Source organism: Hyaena hyaena, unplaced genomic scaffold, assembly GCF_003009895.1.
Source record: "Hyaena hyaena isolate Hyena2069 unplaced genomic scaffold, ASM300989v1 scaffold_618, whole genome shotgun sequence".
Taxonomy (NCBI): domain Eukaryota; kingdom Metazoa; phylum Chordata; class Mammalia; order Carnivora; family Hyaenidae; genus Hyaena; species Hyaena hyaena.
The window spans coordinates 1,182,480-1,202,015 of NW_024081250.1; the positions used below are offsets into that span (position 1 = coordinate 1,182,480).

The 19,536-nt window shown below is 36.1% G+C and overlaps 1 protein-coding gene across 1 annotated transcript in view; it reads left to right on the plus strand.

Moving 5' to 3' along the window:
• LOC120248967 (coiled-coil domain-containing protein 66-like) overlaps nucleotides 1-18,942 on the plus strand; it is a gene marked incomplete at its 3' end in the record, with an annotated part of 43,696 nt that extends 24,754 nt beyond the window's left edge. The window contains exons 9-13 of the mRNA XM_039257436.1: nucleotides 13,399-13,530; nucleotides 14,143-14,393; nucleotides 14,606-14,690; nucleotides 15,747-15,908; nucleotides 18,798-18,942. Coding sequence (XP_039113367.1) covers nucleotides 13,399-13,530; nucleotides 14,143-14,393; nucleotides 14,606-14,690; nucleotides 15,747-15,908; nucleotides 18,798-18,942 — 775 coding nt within the window. The remainder of the gene's footprint in view (nucleotides 1-13,398; nucleotides 13,531-14,142; nucleotides 14,394-14,605; nucleotides 14,691-15,746; nucleotides 15,909-18,797) is intronic.
• Nucleotides 18,943-19,536: the final 594 nt, after the last annotated feature.

Sequence of the window (19,536 nt, forward strand, 5' to 3'; positions counted from 1 at the left end):
AAAACAACAGATAAGTGTGAATAACAGTATCAGAGAAGAAACTTTATACAACAGAAAAATATTTTTTAATGAATAAAAAGAGGCTGATTTCATTTTTAAATTTCTAATAGGTGTTAAAATTTTAAGAATAGACTTTTTCAAGAATTTAAACATAAGAAGTAGTCACAGAACAAAAATGAAGTTATCCTCAGATTTCTTTTATATAGATAATAGAGCAATATTTATAAATGTTTAATAAATAGACTGAGGCAGAAGAATTTATTGCCTAAACGATATGTTCACACGTTTATAAAGGGAACATGAAGATATGTTCAGACCTACAAGAATGTGTAAAAGTATTCCTCCCAAGGATCCTTCCTGATACTTTTTTTTAAAACAAGTGTTTAAAGATTATTTCTGGGTCACAAAAGTAAGTTAATTATGATTCTGAAACTCATAAAGGTTTAAGAATGTAGAAAGCAAAGGTAATACTTGTTTATAAAGAGAATACTTATGTAATCTGTACAACAGAAAATAAATAGTTATAACAAGAAAACAGAAATCAATTCTGAAAGGTCAAAAAATCTTTTATTTAAAAGCAGAAGTGGGGCGCCTGGGTGGCTTAGTCGGTTAAGCGTCCGACTTTCGCTTAGGTCATGATCTTGCAATTCGTGGGTTCAAGCCCTGCGTCGGGCTCTGTGCTGACAGCCAGCTCAGAGCCTGGAGCCTGTTTCAGTCTGTGACTCCCTCTCTCTCTCACCCTCCCCTGCTCACGCTCTCTCTCTCTCTCCTAGAAATAAAAACATTAAAAAAAAAATAAAAAATAAAAAATAAAAGCAGAAGTATGAGAACCCCAAAGACTTGCTGCTTAAGAGATACACCTAAAATAAAATTATACATTATTAAAAATTGATTATCAAAGCCAATCAAAATGTAAAATTAAAAAGCAAAATTGCTTGTAATTTGGAAATGTTAATTTGGGAGAGAAGGCTGTTAACACAGTATTTTATTTTTGATAAAAAATAGTAAGTAGGTGCACCTGGGTGGCTTAGTCACTTAAGCTGCCAACTTCAGCTTGGGTTATGATCTCGCAGTTTTTAAGTTCAAGCCCTGCATCAGGCTCTGTGCTGACAGCTCAGAACCTGGAGCCTGTTTTGGATTCTGTACCTCCCTCTCTCTGTGCCCCTCCCCTGCTCATGCTTTGTCTCTCTCTCATTCAAGAATAAGTAAACATTTAAAAAAATTAAAAAGAAATAGAGTCAGTAATAAAGATGTGAAAATAATGATTTTTGTGACTCATAAGCCAAAAATAAATAGGAGAAGTTGAGGCGCATTTTTACCAAGGTATTATCAAATTATTTGGACAATAAAAGTATCAGTAATTTTATTTTCTACAAATAGCGCCTGTCAGATTTTCAGATGTCAACAGAGCATTTACATTTGCTATAATATAAAAGAAAAACCAAAAATAAAAGTCAAGCAGAAAATTATTGACAACAAATAAGCTTTTATAAACTTAAAAATACTACAATCCCAGAGTCCCTGGCTGGATCAGTCAGTGGAGTATGTGACTCTTGATCTCAGGGTTGTGAGTTTGAGCCTCACGTTGGGTGTAGAGATGACTTAAAAGTGAAATCTTTAAAAACAAAAAACTAAGATCCCTTGATCTCAAGGTATTGAACTTTGGTTGTAAAGTGCTACTACCTCCCATTAAGATCAGTTCCTAAGATACTGGAAAAACTGAGGGAGGGATATTGTATTTGGTTTGTTGGGTTGGTAGGTAGCCTGTGGTAGAAGTTAACCCAGCATCTCTGTGGGAAGATCAATAGGAAATGTTCTAGTTCTGATCTTGTTAACTTGCTTCCTTCCATCCCCTCATGTCATTGTCTTAATTAAACAGTGCCTCACCCTATATTTACTATAAATCAGGACTCTGTTCTAGTTGTCCTCTAGAATAAAATTCTGGGCCAGTCCTTGCTTAAATTTTATTTCTTTGAAGGAACTGGGAAAATCAGATGGAGACTGCTCTGTCCCATCCTGTTCATACTCACTGTGAGTTACAATTACAATCTAAGGAGTGTTCCTAAAGAAGAAGCTCTGAAGGGATTGGAGTGATTGTAGTTTAACTTTCCTTAACTTTCCACACTAGGACTGGTCTGCTCTTTGCCATTCCTACCACTAAATATATATAGACTGTTGGTTGCTGGATAGGTTTGGTTGATAATGCCAGAACAAAAATTAACTCATGCAGACAACAGAAACATTGGGGGAATACAACTGTTTCAAAGGAAAAACAGTGTAGAGGATATCAGAGTCTTAACAGAAGCAGAAATCTTAGGACAAATGAATCAATAAATTTAGTCTGATTGAAATAATAAAAGAAGTAAGGGAAAATATAAATGAGAACATGAAACAGAGACAATGAAGCAGAAAGTTAAGGTGTGAAACATACAATAGATGATAAATAGTAGGAATGAGATAGCTAGGGAGTGAATAAATAATTAGAAAGCCATATTTAGAAAATATCTTGAAAAGGAAAAAGACAAATAAGGAAAACAATTTTAAGGCAGTATGAGAATAAAGATAAAAATGCTGACATTCAGATAATAAGAAGCTCAAATGAGGGAAATATGGAGAGGAGAGGAAATATTTGAAAAAGTAGTTGAGATCATTTAACTGACCTCAGATTTAAAGGGCCAAAGAGCACCAAAAAACCTCAGTACACATACTAACCTGAAGTTTAAGAATATGAAAGAGCAAGAAATTCTCAAAGCTTTCAAAAAGAAAGAGCAAGCCAGCACAAAAAAGAACAATCATGAGCTTTGATGGGGAGGGGGGAGCATATTTTTTGACAGAGATACTGGGTACAATGTAACTGTAGAATCATATTTTCAAAGTTGATGGAAAAGAACCTAAAACTTAATATTTAATACCTAGCTTAAACTATCCTTCAAATAGGAGTAGACAATAAAATATCCTCAGGCATTAAAGTCCTCTGAAGATTTTTATTAAAAGGCCCACATTGAAAACAGTTTTGAATGAAGTGCTTAACCAAAAGGTAAGGTAAATTCAGGGATGCTGCAAGAGATTTGTGATCATTTACCTTGGTAGAGTTGATTGTTATCTTTACAATAAATATGTCCGTAATAACTAAGAAAAGTTTTGTTAATACCAGCCTTGATGGGTTGGCAGAGGATGACCAGGTCAAAGGATATGAGAACATACTAAAGTTTTTATTAGAAGATGATATCTAGGGGCATCAGATAAACCTTCTGATCTTCTGTCTCCCATCTCTCTGCCCCTACCTCACTCATGTTCTCTCTGCCTCTCTCATAAATAAAATAAACCTCAAAAAAAAAAAAAAGATATCTAATATCAAAAATTTAAAGAGAGCCTTAAAAATAAAGTGGGAAAAACTGAAATGTAAGATTAAGATTCTAGAAATAGGACCAAATACGTCAGTAAGTATAAATCTAAGTGAACTAATACTCATCAATTAACTAATTGGAATAAAAAAGTCTAGATACTATCTAGGATACAAGACACACCTGAAGTATAAGAACACAGCAAGGTTGAAAACAATAGGATTAAAAAAAATGCTGGAGCACCTGGGTGGATCAGTTAGCTGAGCATCCAACTTTGGCTCAGGTCATGATCTCATGGTTCTTGAGTTTGAGCCCCACATTGGGATCACTGCTGTCAGTGCAGAGCCCCCTAGGGATCCTCTGTCACCCTCCAACTGTCCCTCCCCTCCTTGTGCTGTCTCAAAAATAAACAGATATGAAAAAAAAAACAAAAAAACCAACTGGGGCTACCAGGTTAAGCGGCCAACTTCAGCTCAGATCATGATCTTGTGGTTTGTGAGTTCAAGCCTCATGTCGGGCTCTGTGCTGACAGCTCAGAGCCTGGAGCCTGCTTTGGACTCTGTCTCCCTCTCTCTCTGCCCCTCCCCCACTCACACTCTTGTTTCTCAAAAATGAATATATGTTAAAAAAAATTTTTTTAAAGACATTGTTAGGGATGGTGAGGATAGACTAACATATCAGGAAGGTATAGCATTTTTTTTTAATGTTTTTTTTTTCCTGAGAGAGAGCGTGAACAGGGGAGGGTCAGAGAGAGGGAGACACAGAATCTGAAACAGGCTCCAGGCTCTGAGCCAGCTGTCAGCACAGAGCCCGATGCGGGGCTCGAACCACGAACTGTGAGATCATGACCTGAGCTGAAGTTGGACGCCCAACTGACTGAGCCATCCAGGTGCCCCAAGAACGTATAGCAATTTTTAATATGCATAAATCTAATAAAATATATGAAGCAAAATTTGGTAAACTCAAGTAAATACTTGAATACCTGAGAAATTGTTAAAACTTCAGAGAAGTTTATAAATGCTTTAAAGAGAGACTTCAGCATAGAAATCAGCAAGAACAGCAAATTGATCACAGGTGACATCTATCAGGTTCCTTGTACAACAGTTGGGAAATATTTTTCTCAGGCACACGTGGATATTTACAAAAAGTGATTTGTGTTAGGCCATAAAGAAAGGCTCAGGTAAAATTTAAATAGCTATTTTATAGTGATCTCTAACTACAAGTAACTTAGAAGTTACTAACAAAAAGAGGGTTTTAACTACTACAGACATATTTGGAAATTAAAAATCACACTACTGAATAACTTAAGTAAAAAAGTCATAATGGAAATCACAAATACTTGGAACAGAATAATGGATACACACATCAGAAACACCTTAAAAGTTCAAGAGAAAGTGTATTAAAAAAGAAAACCTTTAAATCAGTATGCTAGGTGTCTAAAGTTAGAACAATAGAATATTTTTAATGTTTATTTTTGAGAGAGAGCATGTGCATGTGCACACAAGCGGGGAAGGGGCAGAGAGAGGGAGACACAATCTGAAGCAGGCTCCAGTCTCCAAGCTGTCAGCACAGAGCCCAGTGCGGCGCTCCAGCTCACATACTGTGAGATCATGACCTGAGCTGAAGTTGGACACTTAACCACCCGAGCCACCCAGGTGCCCCAAGAACAACAGAATAAATTAGAAGAAATTATGAAAATAGGCGTACCAGTCCTAACATAAAGCCAAAAGCTGCCTGTTTTAAAGAAGTAGCAAATCTCTAGAAAAGATTGATCAAGAAGGTAAAATTATGAGAGAAAATGGCATAATTACAGAGAGTAAATCGGTAATGGATATCTTATACCAACAATTCTGAAAACCTTTGTGAAATGGAGAAATTACTGTAAAAACTTATAACTTAACTGACTTAAAAAGAAACAGAAAGCTTGAATAGCTCTGTTACTGTTATATGTAGATCTAGTTAGATTTTCCCACAAGAGTTGCAAAATGTACAAGTGGTTTTACTGATAGTTTCTACCAAACTTTATTCAGATGCACAGGCAGTAAAAATAAGGAATAGCTCTCAGTTCATTCTATAAGACTGTGTAAACTTGATATTAAAGCCAGAAAAATTCAAAGCAAAGAAGGAAAATAAGGTTTATTTTGTTCAGGAATAGTAAAGAAATATATTATATAAATATATTTAGGTGTTCAGGAATAATTAAGAAAATATTATCTAAAGGTAATAATATATCATGACTAAGGCAGATTTTTGCTAGATAGTTAAGGAAATACTTCAAAATCCACAAAAGAGAAGAAAGAGAGAGAAGCAAACTGTATGAGACTTTAAAGATAGAGAACAAACTGAGGGTTGATGGAGGAGCAGGTGGGGTGGAATGGGCTAAACGGGTGATAGATATTAAGGAGGGCACTTGTTATGGTGAGCACTGGGTGTTATATCTAAGTTACGAATCACTAATTTCTATCCCTGAAACCAGTATTATGCTATATTTTAATTAAAAATAAAAATTTGGAGAAAAAAATCCATTTTCTTATAGACTGCAAAATAAAATAAAATCTACAAGTATAATATACCATTTTAATAATAAAAGAAAACATTTCAATAGGTGCACAAAAAGCATTTGATAAAATTTAACGCCAGTTCATTAAGGAACTGCCTCAGGAAATTTGTCTGAAGGAATTTCCAACTGAGTATTTAAAAAACAAATCACCACATGTTGGAAAAACTGAACCACTTTCTTACACCACACACAAAAATAAAGTTAAAACGGATTAAGGACCAAAACGTGAGGCTTGAAACCATAAAAATCCTAGAAGGGAGCAGAGGCTATAATTTCTGTGACATCGGCCATAGCAACATTTTTTTAAGATGTCTTCTCAGGCAAGGGAAACAAAAGCAAAAATAAACTATTGGGACTTCATCAAAATAAAAAGCTCCTGTACAGCAAAGGAGATAATCAACAAAACTAAAAGACAGCCTACTGAGTGGGAGAAGATATTTGCAAATGACAAAACTGATAAAGGTTTAGTATACAAAATAGGTAAAGAACTTATGCAAACTCAGCACCATGAAAACCAAATAATCTAATTCAAAAAATGAAACATGGAGACATGAACAGACATTTCTCCAAAGAAGATATACAGATGACCAAAAGACATATGAAAAGATACTTAGCATCACTCACCATCAGGGAAATGCAAATCAAAACCACAAGTATTGGTGAGGATGTGGAGAAAAAGGAACTTTCATGTGCTGTTGATGGGAATGCAGACTGGTGCAGCCCCTGTGGAAAACAGTATGCTCCAAAAATTAAAAATTGAACTACTGTATGATCCAGTAATCACACTACAGGGTATTTACCCAAAGAATATGAAAATACTAATTTAAAAGCATACATGCACTCCTATGTTCATTGCAGTATTACTTACAATGCCTATATTATGGAAGTAGGCCCAAGTGTCCATTGGCAGATGAATGGATAAAGATGTGCTATATATGTACAGTGGAGTGTTATTCAGCCATAAAAAAGAATGAAATCTTGCCATTTGCAATAACATGGATGGAGCTAGAGAGTATAATGCTAAGCGAAATAAATCAGTCAGAGAAAGACAAATACCATATACACATACCCAAATGTGAATATAAGAAACCAGCAAAGAAAAAAAGTAACCAAAAATAGACTCCTAACTATAGAGAACAAACTGGTGGTTACCAGAGAGGAGGTTGGTGGCGGGATGGGTGAAATAGGTGGAGGAGATTAAGAGTATACTTGATGACCAGTGTTCATAGAAGCACTCAACAATAGCCAAAAATGGAAAGAGCCTAAGTGTCCATCAACTGATGAATGGATCAAGAAGATGTGGTTTATCTACACAATGGAATACTACATGGCAATGAGAAAGAATGAAATCTGGCCTTTGTAGCAACATGGATGGAACTTGAGTGTGTTATGCTGAGTGCAATAAGGCAGAGAAGGACAGATACCATATGTTTACACGTATAGGTGGATTAGGAAGAATTTAACGGAGGACCACCGGGGAGAAGAAAGGAAAAAATAGTTGGGGAGAGAGAGGGAGGCAAACCATGAGAGAGTCTTGAATTTTTGAGAATAAACTGAGGGCTGATGGGGGAGGTGGTGGGGGCTGATGGGCATGGAGGAGGGCACTTGTTGGGATGAGCACTGGGTGTTATATGGAAACCAACTTGACAATAAACTAAGAAAAAAAAGTATACTTGATGAGCACTCAGTAATGTGTAGAATTGTTGAATCACTACATTGTACACCTGAAACTAATAGAACACTGTATGTTAACTATACTGGAGTTAAAAAAACAAAACCCTAAAACAAACCTCCTAAATGAGAAATTTTAGAAGTATTCCATTTAAAATAAAGAATGAGATAAGATGTTATATTTCTTATTGCTATTTGTTTTTGGCTGGTCTTAGCTGTATAGCAAGACAAGGGGACAAAATTAAACCATAAGAACTGGAAAACAAAAAATAAAATTGTAGTAATTTTTCATGTATATAGAAATAAAACCTAAATCAGCTGTGGACAAAAAGTGAGGATTAATAATTTGAAAGGCCATGGAATTTTAACAAATTTTGTAGGTTCAAATTATACAGAATATGTTACCTGATCACAGTGGAATTAAGCTAGATATCAGTAAATAGTAAAAAAATTTTCCAAATGTTTAATATTTAAGCAATATAGTTCTGTGTGAATGAAAAAATATTTTGGACTCTGAAAATGAAAATATTGCTTCTAGAAACAAGGGTTTTCTGTGCTTAGAGGAAAATTTATAGACTTAAATGCATTTCTTGAAAAAGACTGGAAGACAAAATATTAATGATCTAAGTAATTCATTTCAAGAATTTAGAGAAAGAACAGCAAAAATTATACCCAAAACAAGTAGAAGGAGGGAAATAATAAGATCAGAATGGATATTAGTAAAATTGGAAATAAATGTACAGTAGAATTAAGATACCAACATTAGTCCTTTATAAAGCTGTTTAAATTGCTAAACCTCTTGTGAAGACTGGCATGAGTGAAAAAGGGGATATCACTAAAGGGTCTATGGACATTAAAAAGGTAAGAGAATTGGGGCATCTGGTAGCTCAGCCGGTTGAGCGTCTGACTTCAGCTCAAGTCATGATCTCATGGATCTTGAGTTCAACCCCCACATTGGGCTTGCTTCTGTCAGCATGGAGCCCACTTTGATCCTTTGTTCCTCTCTCCCCCTGCCGCTCCCCCATTCATGCTCTCCCTCTCTCTCAAAAATAAGCCTAAAAAAAGAAGTAAGAATATATGAACAATTTTTGTCAGTACAATAGAGAATTTATGAAAATGGAAAAAATATTAGGAAAGCAAATTACTAAAATTGGCACATGAAATGGAAAATCTTAGTGAACCTATATTTATTGAAGAGCTGGAATCTATCATTAAAAATTTCACAAACTCCAGGCCCAGATGTCTTTATTGGTGAATTCTTCCACATAATTAAAGTAGAAGAAAAAGCTTTTCAAGGTTGTTTATGAGAGCAGAATAAACAAAACCTGATACTCAAAGCCGACAAGACAAATTTTGATACTAAAACTTGATAAGACAATACAAGAAAGAAAAGAATTTTAAATGGTTCATCATGATGAGTTTGGTTTATTCAAGGAACACAGGCTGAGGTTAGCATTCAGAAGTCAATGATTGTCCTTATATTTTAAGAAATGATAGGTAAATTTAATCAAGGGGTCAAGATATAAAAATATGCTAGCATCAGTGACACAACACTGAAAGCACAGTCTATAAAAGAAAGAAGTTTATAAATACCCTTAATCAAATGTTCTCCTCTTTGGCCCAAATGTCCACCAAGTGATGAATGGATAAAGAATGGAATGCTAGTTGGTAATGAAAAAAGAATGGAACCTTGCCATTGCAACAGTGTGGATGGAACTGGAGGGTATTATGCTAAGTCAAATAAGTCAATCAGAGAAAGATATCCAATGATTTCACTCATATGTTCAATTGAGAAACTGAACAGGTGAAGATAGGGAAAGGGAAGGACAAATAAGGTAAAAACAGGGAGGCAAACCACTTAAATACAGAGAACAAGCAGTTGCTGGGAGAGAAGTGGGGAGGGTTAAATGGGTGATTGGCATTAAGGAGTGCACTTTTTGGAATGAGCACTGGGTGCTACTGAAGCCAAGACTATACTGTATGTTAACTAACTTGAAAATAAAAAGTTTTCTGCGGGGGCACCTGGGTGGCTTAATTGGTTAAATGTCTGACTGGCTCAGGTCATAATCTCAGGGCTCATGGGTTCGTGCTTTCTTTCTCTCTCAAACTTTATTTTTTAATTTATTTCTAGGAGAGAGAGAGAGACAGCGTGAGCAGGGGAGGGTCAGAGAGAGAGAGGGAGTCACAGACTGAAACAGGCTCCAGGCTCTGAGCTGGCAGTCAGCACAGAGCCCGATGCGGGGCTCGAACCCACGAACCACAAGATCATGACCTAAGCGAAAGCCGGACGCTTAACTGACTGAGCCACCCAGGCGCCCCTCTCTCTCAAACTTTAAAAAGTTCTCTCTAAATATTACTGTTAGATTATAAAATACATGGAGAAAATATTTGCAGATTACCTGATAAAGGGCTGTATCTAGACTATTGTCTTTTAACGCCCCCCCCCCCAATTCAGTAATGATTAAATTTAAAAAATTTCTGTAAGTTTATTTTGAGAGAATTTGTTAGCAGGGGAGGAACAGAGAGAGAGAATCCCAAGTAGGTTCTGTGCCATCAGCACATAGCCTGACATGGGGCTCAAACCCATGAAGTGTGAGATCATGACCTGAGCTGAAATTAAGAATTGGACGCCCAACCGACTGAGCCACTGAGGCACTCCTTTAATTTTTTTTTTAGTTTATTAAAAAAAATTTTTTTTAATTGAAGTATAATTGACCTGCAATGTTACATTAGTTTTAGGTGTATTAAAAACTCTTTTTTAAATTTTAGAAAACTTGAACAGACATAGCTCCATAGAGGATAAATGGATACATAGCAAATAAGCACATGAAAATAAGCACAGAATTTTTAGCTATATGCACACCACTTAGTCCTGGTTCCAGAGGATTTTAAACAAAGTAATTTTCAAATTCAAAATACTCTCCCTTCTCCCCCTAACCCTCCCCCCCCCACCCAAAAGGCAATTTTAGCTTTTTGTTTTGCTGCTCTTCCTCTTGGAGGATTCTGTGCTTTTTAGTCCAGTGTCCAGAGACCACCCAGTACTTACACAGATGGCTTTTCTACTTGTTGATTGGGTAGGTGAACAATATCTAGAGTGAGGAGGCTTTTGGCATCTGGACATGGGAATCGTGGACTGGCAAACAGAGCTATTTTATACCGTGGCAGTCACTAGTAAGTGTTCTCCTTTCCCAAAGCTGCAATTTTAAAGATGGCTTTGAGAAGAGAATTCAGTGGAACAACCACATGTCTGTAGTGAACCATTTAAAACGCCCTCTGCTTTTAGTTCTGATTTAGCAGCTGCCTTTCATAAAGCATTTTCATTAGGAGCAAGTAACATTTCCTAACAATGATTTGAAGATGGCTAAAGCATTCCATTTGGACCCTAATAAAATCAGGAATTGTTTATGGGGAGAGTGTAGTGAGTACCCATGCAAATGAGTTTTCTCTCATGGCTTTCACTTGAGAGTAGGCTCAAAATGGGTGTTTAAAAAAGGAGTTTTTAAGTAAGAGACATTTCAGGTTAATAATGTGAGGGGAATAATGGGGAAAAAGTGTGACTGAGCCTGGGGAGAGAGGGTTCTTTACTTAACCCTGTGGAGAACCTGATGGAAGGAAGGTGCTAGACTATGGTCAAAATATCTTTGTTACACAGTAGGTCTTGGGTTATATATGTATCTGCTTTACCCAGTTTCAGTTAAATGAGCTCAGTAACCAGAAGCTAGATTGCACTCTGTTTTCCAGCTCTCTTCTGCCCCCAAGTCCTCATACTTTAACTTCTCTGACTGCATATTAAGGGAAACTTGTAAAAAAAGAAAATAATAATTTAAAGTGCTTCCTAGTAAGTTAGAAAAGTGAAATGAATTATTCAGGTGGTAAGGAAGTTATAAGACATCCTTGAGTAAGAACTAAGTAAGAATTAATAACTGATTAGTTTTTTGAATAATTATTTAAAAAAATATTTAATTTGTATCCAAGTTAACATATAGTGCAACAATGATTTCAGGAGTAGATTCCTTTATTTATTTCTGAGAGGAGACAGCATGAGCAGCAGAGGGTCAGAGAGAGAGGGAGACACAATCTGAAACAGGCTCTGGGCTCTGAGCTAGCTGTCAGCACAGAGCCTGATGCGGGGCTCGAACCCACGAATTGTGAGATCATGACCTGAGCTGAAGTTGGACGCTTAACCGACTGAGCCACCCAGGCACCCCGATTCCTTAATGCCCCTTACCCATTTAGCCCATCTCCCCACCCCCCACCCCCAGCAGCCCTCTGTTCTCTATATTGAAGAGAATTAAGAACTGATTATTAAATTTTCCATAGAGGTGTAAATAAAAGACATGTATACAAAACATTTTATGAGTGATTTTAGGAATTTTCAAGAGTAATTTTGACTTGTACCTAAACTTTGAATAATTTGTAACTACTGAAATTTGAAACCACATCTGGTTAAATCAGACTTAAGAAACAAATGACAGACTAAAATGATTGAGTACCATGTTGAGAAAGTCTTGTAAGGAGGTAAAAAGGGACATTTGCTTCTCTTTTCCATTTTGATATCCAAAATAATATTTCTAGAAGTAGAATTGTTGAATTACTTTGAGGATAATGCTCCTTTTGAAGTGGCTCTTTTATACTTAAAGAAATGTGATGGTTTTTATCTCTTTAAAATATGTGAGAATAAATGAGATACTAATTTTTTTTCTTTTTGTGTACATATTTCCTTCCTTTGACCAAAACAGTTCATCAGTTTTCATTGTTTCTGTTAAAAACAAGGTTAGAAAGTGACTTTATGAGATATGTTATGACTAGTAGTTTATCAAACTTTTTAAAGTTATGTCCTGCAGGTTTTTCATATAACAAAATGTTGGTTGCTTAGCTGTTGCATTTCAAGACAGTTTGAGTAGTATATATTCTTTTCTTTTTGTTAGACCATCCTAAATTTTCATAAGTTAAGAAGCAACAACAAATTTTTATGCTACTATTTTAATTTTTGTTTTTTTCTTAGAATTCAAGGACTTGACTTGGACACAGTTACGTTTTTCTTACTGAAACATCGTATTGTGATAAGGCTGTAGCAGTAGAAATGGAAAAGAGGGCTCTCTAGCGAGACATTATAATTCAATAGAGAAAGCCTCTGGCTGTCTTACATCCTCCTGGCTCTTGGTCCAAAGGCAGTATTTCTTATATTCTGAAGCCAAATGTGAAACAATGTTTTACATCTAATTTAAATTATCAGTAACTCCTTTCAAAGTCCAAATGAGACTGTATTAGGATAGATTTTTAAAAATTTTGTAATTATTTTAGAAAAAACTTTTTATTAGAAAATTACTTTTTTCACATTTAGTTACTATGTTCTCTACTAGTATATAAGTATGATTCTGAAAATTGGAATAGATTTATTTAATTGTATAACTCAAATATTTTTGTTTAAAATTACTGTTCCTCTTGGGGCGCCTGGGTGGCTTAGTCGGTTAAGCGTCCGACTTTCGCTTGGGTCGTGATCTCGCAGTTTGTGGGTTCGAGCCCCACATCGGGCTCTGTGCTGACTGCCAGCTCAGAGCCTGGAGCCTGTTTCAGAGTCCGTGACTCTGAGAGTCACGTGAGAGAGAGTCCCTCTCTCTTTCACCCTCCCCTGCTCACGCTGTCTCTCTCTCTCTCTCCTAGAAATAAAAACATTAAAAAAATAAAATAAAATTACTGTTTCTCTTAGAGATCAATGCCTTTCTGCTTAACTCTGTGTAAGTTTTTGGCAAGATTTGTAAACATAAAGTAGTTAGAAAAAAGAGAACTAAACTTTAGCCAGTATTGATGACCCTTGTTTAGGAAGCAGTACCACTGGAGTATCCTTTCAGTGCTATGAAACAAGAACAGCAGAAAAAATGGACTGAAGATTTGAACAAACAAATAGAAGATGATCGGCAAAGAAAAATAGAGGAAAAAATTACATCTCCAAAGGTAACGTGGCAAATACATGTGGATATAAAGATGAAAAAAATTATTTCAAAGTCTTTAATCATAAGCCTAAAAATATCCTGGAACTATTTGACAAGACTACAGTATTCAAATTATTATCAGATGTTCTTTTGAAACACTTATCAAATGTGTTTAGTAAGTGTGATTTTGTATAGCTTCTTAAAGGTAACTTCTTAGGAATTTCCTAATTCTTTGAATTTCTCATATTCTTGAAGCGAGTTATCTAAGTGTATATGGAATCAGTAAAGAATGTAGTTTCATTAATTTTATTATACTTGTTTTACTCTGTGGTGACTTTTAAAAATCATGTTTGAGTAGTGCCTGGGTGGCTTAGTTGGTTAAGTATCTGACTCTTGATTTTAGCTCAAGTCATGATCTCATGGTTCTTGGTTTCTAGCCACACATTGGGCTCTGCGCTGACAGTGTGGAGTCTGCTTTGATTCTCTCTTTCCTCTCTCTGCCCCTCCCCCACTCTCTCAGAATAAACAAATAAACATTAAAAATTATTTTAAAAATCAATTTGATTGTTCTGTAGGATTTTATACATGAGAACAATTGGAAAAATTCTTAGTAATTCTTATTTATCATGATTAGGGTGAGGAACATGACAGATGGGCAATGCATTTTGATTCATTAAAGAACTATCCTGCTTCTCAGTCTCAACTCTCCTCTCGGTCAACATACAACCAACCAGAGTACTTCTGTGTCTCTCCGGACACTCAGGAACTGGCTGATATCAGCAGTGTTTATACACCTATGACTGGAAGCCAGGTTGAACCTTCAGAGGAGGAGCATATAGCAAAACCTCTTAGAGTTACAGCTATGGCAAACAGTCAGAAAACAAAGTAAGTTTATTCTTGAGTATTGATTGATGTTTAAGAAAATCTGTGCTTTATTAAAAGAACTGTTGTTATAATATGTCTTAATTGAGATCAGGTTTGACTTTTTTGTTTAAAGTACAAATGAATAGAGGATATGTCTGAAACAAAAGTGATTTAGCACCTTGTTAGACCCATCTTTTGGGGGTTTGGAATAGCTAAAGTGTCTGTCTTGCCAGCTTTCTCCGTTCTATGACTGCCCTCTTGGACCCAGCTCAGATTGAAGAACGTGACAGGCGACGACAAAAACAGTTAGAACATCAGGTATTTCATTGTAAGATATTGTTCTTTGCCTTAATAAATAATAGTCATGGCTAGTGGATGCCTAAATATATGGTAGTTAAAATTTCAGTGTAAATGTATAGCACAGGCCCTGTCCAATCCTGTGATGAATCGAATTCTTATTTCAACTGGCATTATATTAAAATTACATTCATGCTAAGAACCAGACCGTATCATGTAGTACAGCCAGCCACTTGCCTTCCAGAAGAGATCTTTAATATGTAAGTTGCACATATGAAATGGCACTAAATCTTAAGTTAATATTGGTTATTTTTTTCATTGGTTTAGTTCTCCTGAATTCTGTTCAGGATGAACATTAGTTCTTTGTAAGGGAACTATATAGGGCATGAAAGTAGAATTCTGATTGAGAAAAATCTAGCAGATAACATAAGAAAGGAGAGTATAATAAGATTTAAGTTCTCTCCTAATTTTAGTCTATCACTAAAGGGACTTAAAATTCTGAATAATTCTTTAAAATCACCAATACATGAAGAATTCAGTTTAATTAAAAACATAACTCTTGGGTGTGTGGGTGGCTCAGTCGGTTGAGGATCTGACTTTGGCTCAGGTCATCTCAGGGTTCATGAGTTTGAGACCCACATTGGGCTCTGTGCTGACAGCTCAGAGCTTGGAGCCTGCTTCAGATTCCGTGTCTCTCTGTGTCCCTCCTCCACTTGTGCTCTCCCTCTCTCTCTCTTTCAAGAATATTAAAAAGTATTTAAAAGATTTTAATAATGTTAGTCAAGTGAACAGACATTTATAGACTATCTCTTGCTTACCAGGCATTATGCTAAGCACCTAGCATTGGATTAGTTCTTCTAATAGCCCTCCTAGAGTTAAAGAAAACGCATATATAGAACTTGACAAATGAGAGAAGGGAGAAAAACATTGGAAATTTGACAATTTAATTTTACATATATATATAATACCATATTATATATCATCTGATGCTGATAAACTTATTTTAGGAATACAAATACTAAAGATGGATTTTTAAATTTGTGACAGTAATTTATGTGATTTATGTTTTATGACAAGAAAGCTATCACTGCTCAGGTAGAGGAGAAACGCAGGAAGAAGCAGCTGGAAGAACAGCAAAGAAAGAAGGAAGAACAAGAAGAGGAGCGTCGTCTAGCACGGGAACGAGAAGAGATGCAGAAGCAGTATGAAGAAGACCTACTTAAGCAAAAACAAAAGGAAGTAAGTATTTATATATGAAAAAAGTTTTATTGAAATGTAGTTGACACACAATGTTACATTAGTTTCAGTTATACAAAATACTGATTCAACAGTCCTATATGTTACGTGTGTTCATAAGTGTAGCTACCATCTGTCACAGTACACACTATTATAGCACCATTGACTATATTCCCTGTGTTGTAGCTTTCATCCCTATGACTTATTCATTACGTAACTGGAAGCCTGTACCTTCCACTCCTCTTCACCCATTTACTAACTCCATCCCTCCTACTACTAGTATGTGGGTCTGTTTTTGTGTTTGGGGGTTTTTGTTTGGCTTTTCATTTAATTTTTTTAGGTTCCACATGTAAGTGACTTCATATGGTATTTGTCTTTCCCATCAGACTTATCTCACTTATCGTAATACTCTCTAGGTCCATCCATGTTATTGCAAATGCAAGATCTCATTCTTTCTTACGGCTAAATAAAATCTAGAATATATATACACCTCATCTTCTTTATTCATTCATCTACCTATGTATATTTGGGTTGCTTCCATATTTTGGCTATTGTAAATAATGCTGCAGTAAACATAGGAGTGGATATATCTCTTGTTTCCTTTGGATAAATACTGCTAGTGGAATTATTGGATTGTATGGTAGTTCTATTTTTAGTTTTTTGAAGAAAGTTCGTATTGTTTTCCACAGTGGTTTTACCGGTTTCCATTCCCACCAACAGTGTATGCGGGTTCCCTTTTCTCTATATCCTCACCAACACTTGTTATTTCTTGTCTTTTTGATCTTAACCAGTCTGACCAATGTGAGATGAAATAATTATGGTTTTTGATTTGCATTTTCCTGATGTTGAGCATCTTTTCCTATGTCTATTAGCCATCTGTATGTCTTTGGAAAAACCTCTATTTGGGTCTTCTGCCCTTTTTCAAAAAATAAAATTATTTGGGGTTTAGGTGTAGTTGTATAACTTCTTTATGTATTTTGGATATTAAATCTTTTTCACATATATTGTTTACAGATACCTTCTCATTCAATAGGTTCCCTTTTTTGTTTTGTGGATGGTTTTCTTTGCAGAAGCTTTTTGTTTTGTTGTAATCCCAGCAGTTTTACTTTTGTTTCCCTTGCCCGAGGAGACATATCTAGAAAATTGTTGCCAGTGTCCAAAAGGTTACTACCTATGTTTCTTTATGGAGTTGTATGGTTTTAGGTCTCATAATTTAGATCTATAATCCATTTTGAATTTATTTTTGTGTATGGTGGAAGAAGTAGTCCAGTTTCATTCTTGTGCATGTAACTGTACAGTTTTCCCAGCACTATTTGTTGAAGTGACTATCTTTTTCCCATTGCATATTCTTGCCTGTGGTATCGTAGATTAGTTGACCATATAAGCATGGTTTTATTCCTAGGCACCCTATCCTGTTTTGTTGATCTGTGTCTGTTTTGTGCCATTCCTATCTTATTTTGATTACTAAAGCTTTGTAATCAAGCTTTGTAGTATATATAGGTTGAAATCCAAAATTGAGATACCTTCAGTTTTGTTTTTTTTTCTCAAATTACATTGGCTATTTGAGAGGTCCTTTGTGGTTCCATACAAGTTTCAGGATTATTTGTTCTGCTTCTGGGAAAAATACTATTGGTATTTTGATAGGGACTGCATTGAATCTGTACATTGCTTTGGTTAGAGTGGACTTTAACAGTGTTAATTCTTCCAGTCCATGAACATGGTAATATTTACATTATAATTAACATTTTAGAGTAAAAAATGGAGTTTTTTAAGCTTATTTATTTTGAGAGAGTGTGTATGAGTGGGGGAGGGGCAGAAAGAGTGAGGAGAGAGAAGCCCAAGCAGGTTCCACGGGCAGTACAGAGACTGATGTAGGACTTGATCTTAGAATGGTGAGACCATGACCTGAACCAAAATCAAGAGTCAGATGCTTAACTAACTGAGCCACCCAGGTGCCCCAAAAAGAGTAGGTATCTGGTTAGCTTGGAAAACATCTCTATTAAGTGGTACAGACAGCATAGGTATGCTTGCATCAAGTGTCATGTCACACAGTGACATTTGATTGCCAGGGATCTGGGAGGTTTAGAGTAGAGCTATAGAGCTCTTCCTCTGGAGCTGGGAGATGGGGCCAAGAACCTGCATTTTCTTGATTTTTCTCATTTGCAGCCTTCACTCCACACTTAGCTGATGAAGCAGTACATGGTCTGTGTTCTAATTTCATTATGTTGAATAGGCTAAGCCAACTACTCCTATGAAATAACTATATACATGAAAAAATCAAAGTATCACGTGTTTGAATTGCCAGAAATGGCCATAAACCTTAATGGTTTTTTGGTTTTGTTTTTACTTAAAAATTTTTTAATGTTTATTTTTGAGAGAAAAAGAGAGAGAGAGAGAATGCCCACGCAAACAGAGGAGGGCAGGGACAGAGGAGGGAGGGTGACACAGAATCCAAAGCAGGCTCCAGGCTCTGAGCTGACAGCACAGAGCCTGATGCAGGGCTCAAATGAACTACAAGATCATGACTTGAGCCGAAGTTGGTCACTTAACCAACTGAGCCCCCCAGGCGTGCACCGCTTATAAACCTTGTGCTTTACCTCTTAATATATTTTACTCTTAGTGGAATTCTGATGGAATTGACCATTGGTTTTAGAACCTTTGAAAACTTTATTATAAACTTGAATAGGTAAAAGTGTTCTTAAATTTGTGGTCTAATACAGCTGTAGAAAAAGATACTAAAATGTAAGTTTCAGAAGGGAAGGAACTTTGCCCTGACTATTCTCCCAGTATCTTGAATAGTGCCTAGCACATAGTAGCATATCTACCCAGAATTAAGTCTGTACAGGTTTCATAATTACATTTAATAACTTTGTGCACCTTCAATATTAATAGGAAATCATGACTCTCAAGACAAATGAGCTATTCCAGACAATGCAAAGAGCACAAGAGCTAGCACAAAGACTGAAGCAAGAACAGAGAATCCGAGAATTGGCTCAAAAGGGACATGACACTTCTGGATTGATTAAAAATCTTGGCGGTAAGCACTTCACTAGAATTTTACTTATGGGGAGGCTGGGTGTCTCAGTCCATTGAGTGTCCAACTCTTTTTTTTTTTTTTAATTTTTTTTAATGTTTTTACTTACTTCTGAGAGAGTGAGACAGCATGAACAGGGGAGGGTCAGAGAGAGAGGGAGACACAGAATCGGAAACAGGCTCCAGGCTCTGAGCTAGCTGTCAGCACAGAGCCCAATGTGGAGCTCGAACCCACGAACCATGAGATCATGACCTGAGCTGAAGTCAGATGCTTAACCGACTGAGCCACCCAGGGGTCTGAGTGTCCAACTCTTGATCTCGGTTTAGTTCATGACTCATGATTCATGGGATCAAACCTGCATTGGGCTCTGCACTGACAGCAGAGCTTGGTATTCTCTCTCTCTACCTCTCTCCCGCTCATGCACTAAGCTCTCTTTTAAATAAACAGACTTAAAAATAATAATTAAAAACTATTTATAATATCTTTTGAAGATTATTTTTTTTTTTTTTTCTTACAAATAGTTTATTGTCAAATTAGTTTTTACATAACACTCAGTGCTCATCCCCAAAGTGCCCTCCTTCATGCCCATCCCCCCCT